The sequence below is a fragment of the Rhyacophila brunnea genome, unplaced genomic scaffold (assembly GCF_057557595.1).
Source record: "Rhyacophila brunnea isolate RB1 unplaced genomic scaffold, BYU_Rbru_1.0 scaffold_10, whole genome shotgun sequence".
Taxonomy (NCBI): domain Eukaryota; kingdom Metazoa; phylum Arthropoda; class Insecta; order Trichoptera; family Rhyacophilidae; genus Rhyacophila; species Rhyacophila brunnea.
Window position 1 is genome coordinate 35,160,405 of NW_028232752.1, and position 19,587 is coordinate 35,179,991.

The window sequence follows — 19,587 nt, forward strand, 5'->3', positions numbered from 1 at the left end:
GTTTATTTTTCATAATATTATGACATGATGAAATATTTAGTAAGCTTTCCGAATAAACATTTTATGTAAGTATCACGTAATTTTGTAAGTGTGTTTCAAGTAAATTAAAAGTGTCAGTAGTATTAAAATTATGTTTGATAATAAAGTGAACGAATAAAATAAAGCTGGCTATTAATTATCATTTTAATAATGTGTGAACATATCAAGAAAAGTGTGCCAATGTTCTCAGAACAATGTATTCAGAGCAAAGAAGATAAGAACATGAGGCAGGTGACTTAATTTTATTTTTTAACTGAACGAAAATCCATCCAATGATTTATTGAAATATATCCTGACTAATTGATTCATTCACCATACTTTAATAATGCCTCTGATAAATTTAATAACTATGTATTTTGAAGGAACAATCGACGCAGATGTTTTAGCGAATACATGTGTTTTCTTCTTAGTCTTTTATAGCAATCACCTTCAAGCTTCACCTGCATTGGGAATTATTGAATTGTCATAAAACATAACGCACGTAGTTAATGGACGTTTATATAATATTTAGTATTATAATGATCCCAAATGAGTGTGAGGTTGAGAAAACTAGACTTATTCAGAAGGGTGTCGAGCAAGGGAAAGTGATATAATATTCTGGATGTAAATACGGTCCTTAATATCAAATGTAACAATTATCCCATATTTTCCCTGTGTAATTTATGCACACTAGAAAAAATGCATCTGCGCATATTTTGTTTATGGTGAAGTTCGATAGTGTAACAAAACACAATATATTATAACGGAGCATCTCAGAGTGAGAGAAAGCGGTACAATATGATTGATGTATGATTGATTGACGCACGAGCGGTGTTGGATTTGTTGTCAACAAAGCCTGGAGGGACCGCATAGTCGAGTTCAACTGCATTTCTGACAGGGTCACAAGCGTGATACTTAAAATCAATGCTAGGTACCGCATTCAGATTTTGCAAGTATATGCTCCGACACAGAGTTATCCTGATGAAAAAGTGGAAGAGTTTTACGAGGAAATAACATCCTTGAAAAATAAAAGTAAATGCCACTTCAACATCATAATGGGAGATTTCAATGCACGTATTGGATCATACCAAAGAGATGACGTAGCGGTCGGACATTTCGGACATGGCTCAAGGGATGGTAGAGGGGACATGCTTGTGGAGTTTGCTGAAACCAACAATCTTCACATCATGAATTCCTTTTTTCAACATAAACCTACACGTAAATGGACGTGGAGAAGCCCGTCAGGTAGGACCAGCGAAATCGATTACATCCTCACTGACAGAAAATATACATTTTTAAACTGTAAGGTGATCAATCGGTTTAACACCGGCAGCAATCGCCGGATGGTGAGATGTAAGATAAGATTGAACTTCAAATCAGAAAGATCCAAACTCCAGAAGTCAAATGCTCGCATATACTTGCAGAACAATACTGAATTCCAAGATGAACTCAAAAATGCACTATCGGCTTTCTTAGATGAGAACGAAACCTTTTCCCTATCCAACGCGGAGGATATAACGAATATCATTCTACAATGTGCAGAAAAAACAGGCGTAAAAAGCTCGGAAGTCACACCTCCCACCAAGCTTTCAAAGGCAACATTGAATCTTATGGAGCAGAGAAGGAAGTAGGGCACATTCAGCTGTCCATGTAATAAAGTTTATTAAAAGCCTTAAATGGAGATGGGCTGGACACATAGCTCGAAGAAGAGACAATCGTTGGACAAATCTAGTCATCCAGTGGTATCCAAGAAGTACAAAACGTCCACAAGGTAGACCTAGAGGCCGCTGGATCGATGAAATGATAAAGTTCTGTGGAAGTACGTGGCAACGCAATGCACAGGACCGAGAGAAGTGGAAGCAACTTGAAGAGGCCTTCATCCAGCAGTGGATAGATTCAGGCTGATGATGATGATGATGATGATGTGCAATCAAAACAGCAACTGTAACAATAGTTATTCGTAAATTCGCCCTGCCTAACTGGTGCTACACACTAGAATATACCGCATCAACACATTTTCAGGGCTAAATTATTCCACTATAATATCAATGTACTGACCAAAGATTATATACTATATCTAAGGGAGATGGATCCCATCGCACATGGGTGTTGAGGGCAATGAAAGGGCGGATGATTTGGCAAAGGAAGCTGGCCATTCAGAGGTACCATATCAGTGGATACCAGAAAACCTGGACTGGAATGAAGCTATAAAGAAAATGGGCCAAAGTATGTGGATAGATTTTCACTATAGGGCATCATTAGAAAAGGGGAAATAGAGTAAGTCTATTCTACCATCACAACGAGAGGTGCCCTGGTTTGTAGAGTCTCCTTTCACGAGGAATGAGCTTAAGTTAATACTGAGGCTAAGAACATGGCACACAATGGGCAAAAGATTTGATGTCCTCATGGGAAGAAGCGAATCGCAACTCTGCGATGAATGTCATGTTTTAGAGGACATTGTACATATAGCACTACAATGCCCTAAATATGAACTTCACAGAGTAGAGTTGCGAATTGCGGATATCTATGAGAATGTCGACGAATTGAAGGGTGTCCTGGCGGTGGGTAAGACGGAAGAGCTAGGCAAAATTGTAAAGTTATTTAACAGAATAGGAGTGAGGACCTGATCGACGGATCCCCTTCTAGAAGAGAAGTGGCGATATGACAGCGAGTCGCAGTCAAAGCCTCGGTAAAATCACAAAAAAAAAATATCTAAGGGAGTCTAAATATATGATATTACAGCAGTTGATAGTATTGATAGTAAGTTACCTACAGAAAAAATATATTATCAACGTTGGCTCATCGAAACACGGTGAGAATAAACGTTTGTTTATAATAGTCTGTTTCCTTCATATAAGTGACATACCTACGCGATATTTTGTCGTAGTTAATCTAATTATTCTAAATAATGATGGTTTGATGTGTTTGGCCGTCTGTCTGTGTACAATAAATTGAAATGGTCTTTCCTTTTGCATGTGGTTATAGCTACCCACATCTGTATTATATTATGAATGCTTTGATTCCGGTACAAGTTGACTAGGTGTCATGTTTGAATGTATATATATATGTGGTAATTTACTAAAATAATCAGAACTAGATATACTATCGGGCTAAAATGGCTAAAACTCAGGGCCCCGGAGCCTGAAAGATTAATTTTAAAACAACTTTGATGCAAAGGAGGCTGTAGTATGCGCGTTGGGGAATGAATTATTGCCACAAGAAGAAATATTAAATTTAAAATGCACAAATACGTCACATTCTTCTCAGTAGGTAAACCTGCAATTAATTATCAATGTGAAATATAATTTTCTACATTGTTGTGAATTGAAAACTACACTTATACGAATAAACATTTATCGAAATCGATCACGTTAAACTCTCTATTAAAAAATAAGCGTTTGTAAAACCAGGTTTAGTTGATATTTTAGATGGGGACTGTATTAGACTAGGGCTCTTTTAAGTGAACATCTGGCCCTGAAAAGAACACCATCAATTTTCAAAGGACATTTTATATATTTTCTAAAATACAATGTACGGAAGTGACTTGAGTATGAAGATTGCTACAAATTAATTTGCAATACAAAAGGAATAGACTGCAGTGTTAACCAACCTTTTTACTACTGTAGACCGGTAAAAATAAGATAAAAATATCAGGGACCGTTAACGCAGAACAAACTATTATTATTATTGTTTTTATTATTATAGTATTTTGTATATTCATTTTTAAATCTTATATTATAATAAATATTATACATAACATACATTTATGAGAGTCTAATTGCGAATACAAAAAAAATAAATACTGAATATTCTATTGTTAATTGAAATAATCAGATATCGACCAGTAAATAAATTGTTAATAATGGTACTTCTGGATATTTGAGAAAGTTGATTTTAAAAAACTGTGCGAAATTTGCTGCTGCATCTTTGCTGGCATATGTTTAGTGTTGTTTCAGAGAGACGAAGCGCTGCATTGACATCCATTCGGTTTCTATGGTTCGTTTTCTTTAAATACAGACAAAAAATTCTTCTCACACGAACTCATAGTCGAATGTGGATGATAATATAATGAATTTGTGATTAAAAATGTTTTTATTTTATGTCTGGATACCAAAGTGGCATCAAAAGACAACTCCATTAGTTTTCCTTATTTTCGACTATCAATTACGCATCGATTGACACATTACAAGAATTGATTATTATTTATTGAATGAAGATTTACATGGAATTTTAGATGCATTTTATAATGGGCGGCAACTATTTGAGGACAGGCCGAAAGTTTCTGCGGACCGGCGGTTGGGAAACACTGTATTAGAGGGTATTTTTTAATCTTTAGTTTGCAATTGAGAAAATGCCATACTTTTTAATTAGATATATTTTGTTCATTATCTCAAGCTCCTGTTTTTTCTTTCATTAATAAATTGTGCACAAACCCAATTCTGTTCAAAATATTTTCATGGTTTTTTTCTAAAATATTGTTATTGAGGTTTCTCCTGTTCCTCTTTTTGAGGTTCATGCTTTGTCTAGTTTGTAAGAAGTTATTGAATTATTGATAATCGTTATTATACAGGGAAAACCATAATATTAATAATAAAAATGTAGGGTATGTAAATACGTATTCGATATATTTGTTGAAAGGTGATACATAATCTAAAAAACCTGTCAACGAACCTAAATGAATTGTTTTCTCAAAACACGCAACAATAGTTCTACAGGTGAGGATTTCCCAGTGATTAATAATATCAAACTACTTACACACAATGTATATTGCTCATATGCTGTTGCATCTCATATCTGGGCCGCTGCATTCTTGATATTGATTTACGGAAGAGTGCAGCAATAATGCACTCGCAAGATCTATCTCACTTGGCGTTTCCATGGAGATGTGTCAATACCACTATATATATATATATATATATATATATATATATCACTAGCCTTGAATATTCTATAAAACTTGGGTAATTGGTGAGATGACTAAAGTATAGTATGTAGATTACGTTTTTTTTGAATAAGTGATATAAATATTGAGAAAATACGAGGCTGAGAATTCAAATAGTAGTGACATCAATAGTAAGAGATGAGCTGAGGAAAATTTTCATACCACCACATAACTACATATTAATAATTATGCATGAAAAGTGTTCATTTACAGATTTTTTAAACATTGAATAATAAAATTACACTCCGTGAATTGATAAATGTATAAATGTTATGATTTTCACAGCAGCGTATCTAATTTATATGATCCGAAATGTACTCATTCAATCGTAGACCTACTAATAAACGTATAGAAAAAAATCATTATTTTTTTTGCATTTGAGTAATATAAAATGTTTGTGACCAGATTTCAGATCGTTCAAAATCTGTAGAATTTATAGTCGCATATATATTTATCTTTGGTGTCAAAATACTCAAACTTAGCAATTGGTTCCTTTTAATTCTCTGCTCCTCATTTGTAAAGAAAGCCATGTAAATTGTGACTTTTCATTAATAATCAAACGAGGGTGTTATGTCATAAGAACTAATTTTCCTCTCCATCGTTCTCATTCATTTCCTTATTATGTATACCAGCACTTACAAGCGGGTTCCTTATATTATAAAACTCTTCAAATATATTTAATTTCACATTACTTACGCCCTGCAGCAATGCATATTAATTATTTACCAACAAAATAGTTATAGATTGATTAAGATTTTCACGGTTATTTGAGTCCACATTTGGTTATACGAAAAAAAATATTTTAAGTCTCGATTTATTATAAAAAGCGCCAAGTCCGTGTTTCATATTATTTAAAGCTTGGTTGATTTCGCGCGTGTTTACGTCAGCCAATAAGGGAACGTTCAATATTGGAAATGGCGTCTCCCATGCTGTAGCATCCGGTAAACTCATGACAGTGCCACGGAAATATGTGCCTTATGCAGGATAAATTAAAAAGTGAGGTTCAAGAAGCGCTACGTCCAATTTTATTTTGCCTATATTTATTACATTCAAGAGTTTATCGGCTGAAAAAAATTGCCATTTGGTTCTAATTTCGACATAGAATACAACGGAAAAATAATCTTATGCTAAAACAAATAATTGAAGCTTGAAACATAAAAATGTTGTTTCCCGCAAATATCGAATTGTGGACTTGTCGCTTTTTGTAATTGAACGCCTCATATCAATAATACTATTGATATAACCCTCCAAGTGAACGTTTGATGCATAGCTAAAAGTTGAAGAGGGGTATTTTATTATATTATTTTAACAAGTTAATACGTTTGCCATACAATATCAAGGTTAAGATTTTAAATATGAAGCGGAATTACTGATTTTATGAAGAAAAAAAAATCAGAACATGATGGCATATGGCATTTAAAAAGGAAAACATCGGTTGGTATGTTGATACTGATCGTGTGTGAAAAATTATTTGTTGAAATGGACGAGAACGCAGCTTCGGTTAGTGAAATCTTCGAAACCATCGCTTCCCATCTAGTGGAAAAATTAAAAATTTCATCCCTGTTTGTCGATTATTAGGAAAATAATTCTTTTTTTTTTCTATTTCCAATGTTTATCAGATTTTCAGGCAATGTTGATATACCTATTGTATGTTATTACAACATTTTAAACGATATTAAATGTTACATTATTAACAATTACTAGCAGTGATGTTCCGTGGGGCTAGGCAAATCATCCACTGCTTATGGGAGGCAAGATAGAATAATATAATTTTTAAAAATATATTTCGTACACATGAGGTTATTTTAACTTGCGACGTTGACAAGCTTCATCTGCCTGATCTTCAGTAGATATGCATGTCAAAAGTTAAAAAAAACTGTCATTGACCGCCCATCGTGGGCATACAAATAAAAAGACACTTTCATATTTTCGGCAGATTATCGAACGCTCCAGTTTCTTAAAGTTTTCCATTACGACCGCTACCTATTTAAAAATAACAGTGTATAGCTTTTAGATACATAGCCAGAAAGATCTGAATATTTCCATATTATATGCTTATTTCTCAACCACCGTTTTGACTAGATTATTTAGTAATCGGTGGAATAAACAATACCTCAACCTGTGCTGTTGTAAGTAATTAATGAACTAAATAATGCAGACCCGGCTCAACCTTTCACATCGGCTTCTTGAGATCGTGAATAAATGAGTAAATAAATAAAACTTTCGCTGCGAAATCTAATAGAGCCTATATCAATGTCCTATTTACTCTTAAAACGTGGATGTCTTGTCAGAGGTGGGTTTAGAGACTTAGAGGCCGAGGCACTGACCGATTTTGGAGCCCTCCACGATAAAAATAAAAATAAAAATCATAAATCCCAACTACCAAAGTATCTAGTAAAAATATCAATATATCTCTTTCCTAGAATCACATCTCTTTGTTAATATTAAGATAATAATATTAGTGACATTGGTAAGCGACATTCTTCGTGAGTTTGCAAAATATATAGGTATTTTATATTTCAACGTGATATTAAATTTCTTCTTCTTCGGTCTTATCCGCCCCTTGGTTAGGACATATGGATACCACGCGGCGCCTTGAAGAATCTCCGTCGCTAGCCAGTCAACTTGTATCGTTCCAGGTCTTACCAGCATCCCGTAGCTCCACAGAATACACTCTATAGGTAGTATTTAGCTGCCTTCCAGGATGCCGGATTCCGGTTGGCTTGATGAACAGGAAAACCAGGTTGAGGTTCTCTTTTGGCATCCGCAGCACGTGCTACAACGTCGCATCTTCACTCTCAGCGTGATGAGAGGCTGCTTGGTGTGTTCTCTTGTCTCTTCGTTATTCCTATAGACATACCACTGTACACCCATTATCCGTCGCAAACATCTGTTCTCAAAGATCAGTATATGGTTACTCTGAGCCTTCGTAAAGTGTCATGATTCGCTACCATAATGCAGCATCGTCAGAATGCTAGCATTAAATAGGCGGCATTTGGTTTTGACCGAGTACAATCGTGAGTTCCAGACACCTCGCATCGAGTTGAACGTTGCTCCAGCCATTACCATTAGGATAGCGAGCTCTCTCTGCAAAATGCCATCTCCCGTGATGTGCACCCTCAGATATTTGAAGCTGTCGATGCTCTCGATATTTTCTCCAGCAGAGCCATGAGCTGAACAGTCCGTTGGTCTGTTGCTTTGTTGAATATGAGAAAGCTTTCGACAGTCCGCACCACCCCTTACTCTGAAGGGAACTGCCTCCCAAGATCATTACCATAATTAAATGTCTGCATGATAATAGCGAATGCTGTGTCAAAATTGGTTACACTGTCACAGAATGGTTCGGAGAAGTCACGACCGGAGTCAGACAGGGTTGTGTCTTTGTGTGCTCCTTTTCACTTCATCATCCTCTTTGACTTTATACTACGGAAGTAAATACCATCTGACTGAGGCATATCTGTAACCCCCACGATGAAGCTATGTGACCTAAAATACGCCGATGAGGCTGTCCTATTCGACAACTCAATCGAGAGCATTCAAGAGAAAATCGACAGTTTGCATGACAACTCTCGCGTTGGTTTGAAAATCAACGCGAAGAAAACGAATGTTTTGTGCATTAGCATCTGCCCTGATCCAGATTTGCCTCTGCTTAATGACCGGAAAAATATTTTATTTATGTAATTCAATTTATTATATATTTTTTATTAGTTTTTATTAATTTTACCGCCCTTTAAATGCTGCCACCCGGGTGCTGCGCAACCCCAACATGCCTGCTTGGCAATTTGTTTAAGCAGTGGTTCCCAAAGTAGTTCCTACAGACTCCCAGGGATCCTTGCGACCGCTGAGGGGGTCTGTGGCAAATTAAAATAATTTTGGGGTGCGTGGACAACGCCAAGGATTCCGCGAATGGTTTGATATAAAAATATATTTTTGACACATTTTCATTATTATGAAAGATAAAATAAATAGCAGTTTGTTGGTTGTCTAAAAATGAATGTTTGGATCGATTTTATGCATTCTTTGATTCAGTATTGGAATTCCTGAAAAGTAAATACAATGATATGCGGCTCAATTTAATTAATTCAAAAAAATGACCTATGTAGCCGATTCTGACTTATTTGCAAAATTTAACGAAATCAATTTGAAGCTATAAGGTGATCAATTAATTGAATCAAAACTAAAAGTATAATATTTGCGTTTGTTGCAAAAAAATATATATATATATACAAACAAAACTTGGGGAGAGAACAGTTTCCAAATCTTTCAAAATTACAAAAACGAGATGATGATTTGGTAGCTTATTGTCAACACTTAACGACTCTTCATTCTGACCTCAGCCAATGATTTGAAAACATTCTTTACTTGGTAATCCCATAGTGGGTCTTGGACCCTTTTGCTAGCAGACAGACAAACTCAGATGAATCCATACTAATATAGGAGCAATTTAGTGAATTTTCCACAAAAATGAGGAACTGAAACCAATGTTTGAATAAAGATACCACAAATTCTGGTTAAAAAACCGATACCAATTTTATATCCTGCATTATGGATCACACTGTACGGAGGCTATTGATTGCTTTCCTGTCTTCCTATTTAGTAGCATGTAGACTTAGTGCAGTTATGAATCTCATCACGAAATAATATGTTACTCACAAACATAGAGCCAAACATAAATAATAGTCTCATATCATCCCATCAGGTTCACCCATCTCATTGAAAAAAATGTATTTTTGTGTTAACAAAAGTTATAATTTCAATAAATACAAGTAACCATTTTAATTTTTATTATTTATATTTTATTTTTATAACACCATGTACCATTCACGATAATAAAATTAATTTTATAACTTTTCTATTATGCAGTAGTAGAGTTATTTCATTTGGGGGTTCATGGTCAGGTTTTTGCTTTGCTTTCCATGGGCATAATAAGTTTGGGAGCCATTATTAGCCGAGCATTCATTCATAATGTATACAACATGTGATATATATTGCAAACGCAGTAGGTATTTATTTCAAATCCATTTTCCCGACATTCATTGTTTATGACTTCCATACTTGATGGTAATCTGACAACTCATCTGACACAGAGAGACTGTTACATTTTAGGTAACTTGACATTGTCATTGAAGAGAAATATAAAAAAAATGAATAAAAGAATAATCACCTTGGGATTTTATCTTTCTACAAAGGTCACTACGTTTGTATAAAACACAATATTTTCGCGTCAAAAGTGATGACCCAATCATGTGACTATGAAATTTGTGGCAAGCATTGTGACGATAATAGTTTGCTCCTCTTATTGTATTACTGTTTAATATACAATGACTTCCTGTGCTATTTTTTATAAACAATATAATATCAATCATTATTGTGAAGCTGATATAGGCCGATGTCAGTAATGTTGTGCGAAATCAATATTTCCATGACTTAGTTATATTTAATAATATCATGAAGGCCATAATAATATTATTGTAATATACCATCTTATTAATGATAATATAGTTTTATACTTACACGCATAAAATAATTTGGTATTAAAATGGTCATGTTAAACGATAAATTGGTTAAAAATGATTGATAATGTACTTAAAACCGCCTTATTACGGATAAAATGCAATCCGCTCTACATTCATATTGGTTTGTTACGAGATTATCTTTTTTGCATGACATACTGTAGGGAGAGAGGTCATATAGACAAGAAATATTAAAAGAAACTACATAGGTACTTCGTAAAATTAATTTAGTTGATAAATATAATTATTTGATTTACAATACTGTAAGGATCTCGATTGGTTCGAGAATAATATCTCTCCACGCCTGACTATCCTGCGCAGTTTTAGTGTGGTGACGGCCCTATTAATGGGGTTAAACCATCTCAAATTGAGTATTCCTAATTTTCTTCTCTTTGTTTTGGGGCCTGCATCTTCTCCATCCATGCGATATAGCATACCCTAAACTGCGCTATTATTAACTGCACAAACAGGCGATATAACTCCGAGTTACTTCGCTCACCAGACGCAATTGTCTTGTATGACTCCGAAAATTCTTCGATCTTCTTGAATTATTTTTTGCAAATCTTGTGATGATGTTTTCCAGATCACCACTGAAAATCAACATGGTTGCCTTTCGTACGTGACTAAATTTCGAACCCGCATTAATTTCTAGTTGTATGACTTACATATTTATTAGTTGTGAAACCATCCTTCTACAATCTTTATTCTTATGAAAATAACATTGATTATTACAATTTTTTTTGAGAAAATCATGAGAAAATTAAAAAGGTTTTTCTGCCATCTAGCTTATTTAATACCATATTTTTGTGAATGACAGTTGGCAACATTTATAGTAATCCGTTTCATTCTATACAACTCAATTGTTTGTTTGGCAATATCAGAACTGTGTGAAAAATATTTTCTTGCATTTAATTTTAATATTATAAAAAAATATTATGATTAAAATCTAATGATTTATGACGTTGATTATCAATTAATATTCGTTCTCAATAATAATATGAAGTCTCGGGTGTTTACAAAATATATTGTTTTCGACGGTCAAAATTTGTTCGCATATCTATCAAACCATAATAATAATATAATAGTTTCTCCACTCCAGGACCGATTTATTCTGTATTCGTATAAGTGGTTTTATTAAAATATTTTACTACATATCGGGCGGCAAGTATCTAAGTTCACTTCCGTACTTAATTGCAAAGTTATTATAATATTATACTTAATGCATTTTTTTATAATTCTCGATTGTGAAATGGGCACACATTAATCATTATTTATATGATCGTATGATGCAACAATATTGGTCTCAAAGATAATAAGCAAATTTTAAATAAATATTAATATTTAATTTTATATATAAATGGAGCGTTGTTTATATCGGGAAATATAAATTTAATAGTCTGCGATAGCCGCTATCATACGCTGAGGAATTGAACCAAAACGGTTCGAAAAAGGTAGGACAACATGTACCTAACATGTACAAAATTGTCAACAAAACTGGATGATGTGTATTATTAACAGTTAGAACTAGTTAAGTAAGTACATACGACAAATTCAATATGCAGTTTTTCCTTGTAGTGCAGAGGTTTCTATAGTGTAGTCCTCAGCGCTTTGGGGCACCGCAGGATATTTGAAAATTTTAATAATGCATTTGCGAATTCCAGATTCGACAGAGAATATTTACCAAACTCGACACATTTCCTGGTGATGTATGCCAGAGAGAACGAGGAAGCGCAATTCTCTAGAACGATGGATCAAATCAAGAAAGTTACGGGGTTTCCACCGGCACACAGTGATTGTCGTTGAATTTAGAAAGCGGTGCAGCCAAATTACGGAGAAGGTTGTCAAACAGATACGTCATAATCCTGCTCACTAAGCGCGAATCAAATTGAGGTGCGTGTCGCCTACTGTCACGCCGTCACGGCGACAAATTTAGTCTATGGTTTCGTCATTTTGCAGAATATTTTGAACGAGCACCATCTCTGTAAACTCACTGAATAATGACACTGATGAAAAGTGCCAACTATAATGTATTAGTAATTTGAATTATTATTAATCATTCATGCTAATTTCAATAAATTTTAACAGTTTCTACGTGTGCATACGTTAAAATGACTTCCGACATGACATCCATAAATAATATTTTGAACAGAACCCAACCTGCAGACCATAGATAACTGACAACATGCTTATAGAAAATACATAGTGCCAACCGCTAAAAACAAAAAAAACGTGATATGGACATGACAGTCGAAAGGTGTAGGCATGTAGATGATGATAAAAAGGTTCACTGAATCATGCAGTGTCGATGCAGTGCAGTTTAACGTGAGGTGACCTCATTATAATTCTCGTGATTTCAGCAGATTTTGTTAGTTTAAACTAAAGGTTCAAAATGTGCTACGAGATGGGAGCATTAGTCTGATAACATTTTAAACACCAAGAAAAACGACATTACACACTCTTTTCCGTAGCGGCAGCTTACTGTGACGTCACGTGATAGTCCGCGACACGCACCTCAATTTGGTTCACGCTTTATCTTCAATCATGAGGTCTTGACGGAGAAGAAAAGTACCAATATTGACACTTTTATCGTATGTCGCAGACATTTCTAACACGTCGATCGCACCGTATCCCACAAGAATTGAATCGTGAAAATATAAAAAAGCGTGTACGTTAAGTTGTAATGTATGATTTCATTAATAGTTTGAAGGCGATGCATTAAAAAATCATGTTTATTTCATTAACCAGATTACGTGAAAGTCATTTTCAAATTGACGACGAAGAAGCCAACATTATCCCGTACATAGCACTTGATTCGTATTGCATCACTCGTAGCCTGCTACAGGAGTGAGAGAATGAGAAGATTTGATTATCCGTGCTTTAAACTGAGGTCAGTGTTACCAACTTTATTTATTTATTGTACGATATAAAAAAGGAATAGCACGCCCAAAATACATTAATATACTTAATTGAATATTGTAAAAAGTTTTTTTTCTCGAAAGATTTAATTTCTACATTATGTTCCATAGTTTGGTGAGAAAAAACACTATCGTAATAGAGGAAAATTTGGCGAGTCGAAAAAAAAGTCGTTCGAAAGAGGTAAAAAAAAGATTTTGAAATTGAATATCTTATATACGGCGATATTTTTTTTCAAATTAGGTACCCGTTTTTTTGTGAGAAACAAAAAACCTATAGGTATAACTTGAAAACACATCAGATATATACCCACTAGAAAAAAATAATAGTATTTGAAAAAAAATACGATGCTCGACGGGTTTGAACCCGTAAGTATAACCACTGGTATCACGCCAACTGTGCATTATACAATTATGCTACGAGACTCCTATCTAATTACGACAATTTAAACAGTAGGTCATACATGAAATGGTTATCAAATTGTGTTATTATTAACTATCGGTTTTTGTGTATTAAATCAAGGAATATTAATTACCTTAATTACTAACCGACACCCAGCTCTCGCAAAAAAATATTTTAGTTATAACGTCTACTTGAACTTGCTAACAATTTTTAATAAACCATTTCTTTTATTCAACGAATAATTCACAAGATTTTGAGAATGCAACATACCATAATATATTGAACATACATAACTTGAAAACACCTCAGGGTTAAAATCCCGTCGAGCGCCGTATTTTTTCAAATATGATTTTTTCTAGTGGGTATATATTTGAGAAATGGTTCTTTTAAAAACCTATACATTTACAAACGATGACAATGCGTAGATACTATATTTTTTTCAGAAATACTATATTTTTTTGGACCCTGTACCTACCTATTATAATTCACTACTAGGCCTACTTGAATCATATTAAAATGTTTTTAATTTAGAGGGATTTTTTTGCGAGTGTTTTCGGGGAAATTCTTACGAACGATTCTAATTTACGAAACGAAAACAATATTTTTTTTTTGATATTATATTATTGCTATGCAGAGACAGGGATTGTTAGCCACTAAACATACAATCAACTTATATGAGATTTGGCCATCAGACAAACAACGTGTCTGGGCCATGTGGTGTCTCTTGGTGACAGATAAAAATAATTTTGTACGAATTTCCGGGTCAATTTTAAAAGGTGGCGTCTATCATGATTCACGTGGAGATAGTGGTGCGGAGAATTCGCACAAATTGCACATATCACATCGACGATTGTTACGCCATGAGTATAATTATTGTTGGTAGGTAATTTGTGGATAAGTAAACAGAACACAATATTATAAAAATGGTTTCTAACAGTAATGAAATATATGACACATAAAAAGATTGTAAAGATAAATTATAATTTATGAATTATCTCAATTCCAATTAAAAAAAATATACATACACTAAGATTCCGCTTCTTTGATTCAGAAACAACACAGCGTAGTATGGAAAGCTGCATGCTGCACAAGATGACAAACGGAATGATTGGGTGTGGGAACAAAAAGGGGAAGGTACGCGATGTAATAGAGTTCGCTAAAACCCTAATTGGACAAATTTTGTCGTTCAGTGGTACTCACCGTTGGTTCAACGGAGCAGTTAAGCTCTGCGGAAGTGCGTAGCAACAGACAAATGCATTCCAAATAAATAATTGCGCATGGAGATAACCAGATTTAAATAAATATCTACAGTAAAAATTTTTGAAAGCTTTTGGTAAATAATGTAAAATATATTATATCGTCTGACCCAGAGCAAACTGGCTTAGATACTTGAATTTAGCAGTTTCATTGAGAGAAAAGGTTTAGGCCCTTCATGTCAATAGTATTATAGGATAGCTTCCTAATTTAATATACCCCGGACCTCCACGAAATGTTTGATCACTGTTCACAACCCCGAAACATAAAAATGAACAATTTGATGATGGATAAGTCAAATTTTAATTTCTTGTACCATATACCGTCATGTGGGTGGCCAAATTGAATTTAAAAAATGAAATATTAAGTAACCACAATGTATATTATTACTTGTTTGTGGATATCGATTTAACCACACTAAAACGTATTAGAATTGCTATAAAGTTCTGAGTACCGCAGTAATTTTACCACAATGTAACTAGGAAAGAAACTAATAATTTGGAAAGGCTCATTGTCAGAGGAAACATCGAAGGTCGATGAGAACTAGTGAGGTCGTCTATCTATACGATGATTCGACCGAATCAATGATATTTCGATATCTTCAGGAATGGATTACAGATCCTCAACAGTGATAGTCCAAACTTTTTGGTTAAAATATAATAGTATATATTATTATATTCGTATACCTACGTATACTACTTAACGACATTGTAAACTAAATCGTTGTTAATCTTTTTGGAAAGTACGAGTTTAATATTATAAGAAAAAATATGTTTTATTAAAATGACAACCTACAGATCACAAGTAATTACTTGACTAATGTATCACGAAACACCAATCTGTGCTGCGAACATGTGCTTCTGTTGCTAGGTGTGTCGAACTGGCGTGGTTTATTTAGGCACGAGGCTATCTTACTTTCGATAACATTGTAAGGATTGTTAATTTTTTGACAAATCGTTTTTACGTTTTTTTTTAAATTTATATTGGTGTCAGATTCACCCGTGGGCTATGGATATTGTATATTGTGTTATGGACATTGCTGTTTAGGTTAAGGGTTGGAACCGCAGCGCGCTTGCGCGCTGTATGTTATTTTTGTTATCGTATTTCAATCAAATTGCGTTTAAAAAAAATAAGTGAGTAGGAACTGTTATAATTTCTTATCATAATCTTGACCGGTTTCCTTAAGTAAACATTGTAACTGACCTATTTTTGAGTAAATCATACAACAGCTTATTTTTATGTATTATGGAAATATAATATTTTTTGGCATTCTGTGAATATTTTTCAAGCTAGGTAGGTACCTACCTATATATCTTGTTTTCGATCGTTTTATTATTATGAATTCGGGATTGTAACATTATTTTCAATTTTAGGATAAACAAAAACTACATTGTTTTACTGAAACAAGCATAATAATTCAGTACCACTTTGTTATTACTCATTAGTCTTTGTAAGCCGTTTTTTTCCGATTCCGCAAATAAAATGTAAATTACTATACAAATAATAGTAGGTAGGTATGTTATTTTTTTAATTTATTAAATAATCGCTGTCTATAAATTATTGATATCTCTTTGGTTGAATAAAGTATGTTAATCATAACTAAAATATAATATATACATAATATGAAAATACCTTTGAGAAATGTATTATAATCACAAGAAAAAAGACACCTAGCTGACTTCAACCCGAAGCCCCCGGGATTTGGCTCCGTGTGTTCTAACCGTTAAGCTACGTGTGTTGTATCTAATATATATCTAAGAAGTCAGTCAGTGCTTCGGGCCTCCAAATAAATAAAGCCGCCACTAAGTAAAGAGAAATGAAAATTTGACAAGTGTTGCTACAGTTTAATTATACATTGTAAGGAGGCGTATCGAAATCGATACTACAATATATTCTAAATGTGTACCATAATGTTATAATTACAATACAGAAATTATTTATTACTATACTATTTATGTTTAGGTAAATGTGAGTTTATTGGCTTGCTCAATGGCTTTGGACAAAAATAATATGTGTAAATAACTTTACTATCCTATCAAATAATTCTCCTACGGCACTAATAAACTATGTAATTTAAGACTAAAATCCTTAACGGCCCACATGCTCAGCGTATTCTAATACGTCATACGTAATAGTCAAATTTGGGATCACAAAGATTATAAAATATAATTTTTTTCGTAAATATATCACGATATAATGTAACATTAATAAAATTTTACTGATGGTGTTGTAAATGCGTTTAAAAATTAATAAATCTAAAAAATCTTAACACCACTGCACATGGATGTACTGAAATATGACTATATTGTAAAACATTAGAGCGAGAGGTTTAAAAGAATACTATTCTATGTATTAAAATATATAAATGCAGTCATCAAATGTTTAAAATTAATATGAAGGATAATATGGCTTCAAAATTATATAAATAGATTATCTACAACGTTTAAGGAATGTCCTGGGTTTTGCTCTGAAAATACCATAAAAGCTCCATTTTGACCTACGCTGAGCATGTGGGCCCTTAATCACATATACTTTGCCCTGACCTCGTACTTACGTCGTACAAAAGTGTGCTATTCAAAAATAAATTCGTGAAAAACAATGAATAATTTCTTCCAGTTGCACAATATCGATGCAAAATTAATAAATGACGCGGAACATGTGTTTATCAAACATTTTTATCGATAAGGTAAAGATACTGATAAAAAATCGAGTCGAAGTAATTTTCTTACGTCGATATCAGTACTTTGTGAAAACTGTACGGAAAACAATACATTTTGTATGAAAACTATTAATTACTCTTTAAATCTAAAATAAGTGCAACGTAGTTTCTTCCACGTGTTGTGATTAGTTTTGCAATAATTTGAATTTATTTGAATGAAATATTTGATTGATAAAATCGATTTTGTGTAACAATATGTTTTTTCTTTATATCTCATAAGTAGATACGTCATGGTGATGTTGTATTCTAAATATTTCATTACGAGTGACGTAGATACACTTAAGATTCACAGAAGAATCTAATCCTTGATTGTATCAAATTTAATGTAAATGAATAAGGAAAAAAATACGGCTTTGTTCAAATATTTGGTTCATTTATTTATTATTATGAATTAATATTATTGTATATTTGAAGTGAAAATAATAATTTAATTAATAATCTCATACAAAATGCGTCATAATGTTTTCGCGAGTTGTGTGCGCAAAGTATTTGATACGTTATTTTGTTATGATGTATTTTTGTGTAATATTGCGACTCGGACGTGTGAAATGGCTTAATTTATGGCATTGTTATTGTGAACTACAATTTAACGATGTACCACAGCTTTGTAAAGATTTTTATACGGCTGTCACATTGAAAAGCTGCGGCCCGCGGTCGTATCGTAGAATATTATTACAAAATAAAGAAAGCATTGGAAATACATTTTATTTATCGAAATATCATACAATTAATAAATAACCGAGGCACTAATCTTATTTTATGCATATTCGCAGTGACCAACAGATTTTTCCCCTTTATTGTGTATGAATCACCAAAACACACGGTACTATCGTGTGATGATTATATTTCTCTACCTGAGAGCCAGACTACCTTATCTTCAAAAAGAGTACTTTCAAGAAAACGCAATTTAAAATTTTCATGCCCTTGATGTTATTGTATAGTTTTATTGCTTAAATAAATTCGGATTTTAATGGTATCGTATGATATACTTATTAAATTTATCATAATATAGTAAAATAAAATTTTGGTTTATGTTTTCTCGAGAATTTTGGATTTTTTTTAAAAAATCATCCAGAAGAAATGGAAATGTGATAAAAATTTCACGTCTTCTCAATAAAAATTTCTAAATTTTAGAAGAAAAAAAATGTCGAGATAAGAAAATTAAGATTCCCACCATCTTTAGAGAAAACTAATATACTTATATATAATATATTCGTAAATTGTCTCGAATACTATTAGGCATCTAAATCTAATACAAACGGTAATTTTGTCCATATAACTTATCATCAACTGCCTATAATAAAATAATAAAATTGATAAGATTAAACTGATAATAAAACTCATTTGTATGATACAATATAAAATGGCGGATATTATTAGTGATAATATAAAACAATATTATGTAAAAAACAAAAATTATATGTACTTAGGAAATTAAGTACTTTCCCACTGCTATGTACCTATGACACAAAAACGATTGAATATTAAAAACCTCACAGATAATAGGAAGTTATGTAATATGTTTTAAATAAATAAATACGCGTGATATAAATTCGAAATCAAGTCGTCGGTGACTTTGAAAAAAGAAAATAAGCCAAAATATTGTATGATCATATGCTTTTTTTTTGTTCTGAATAATATTTTAGTTAAATTTCTTTCCATGTAGAGTAATACCAAGTACAGAGATACAGGATAATAATATAATATATAGTGATTTTTCAGTAATTGAAAAACAGTGACAGTGTAAAACAATAATTAATGGTGAAGTTCGAATTAAGATCAAAGGCAGTCGAAGAAGTGATTACTGATTATAGCCATGCCACTTT

At 33.1% G+C, this 19,587-nt stretch overlaps 1 protein-coding gene across 1 annotated transcript in view; it reads left to right on the forward strand.

The window, feature by feature from the left end:
- LOC147079145 (uncharacterized) overlaps positions 1 to 19,587 on the forward strand; it is a 71,845-nt gene that overhangs the window by 13,644 nt on the left and 38,614 nt on the right. The window contains exon 2 of the mRNA XM_085953627.1: positions 90 to 270. Coding sequence (XP_085809753.1) covers positions 190 to 270 — 81 coding nt within the window. The 5' untranslated portion in view covers positions 90 to 189. The remainder of the gene's footprint in view (positions 1 to 89; positions 271 to 19,587) is intronic.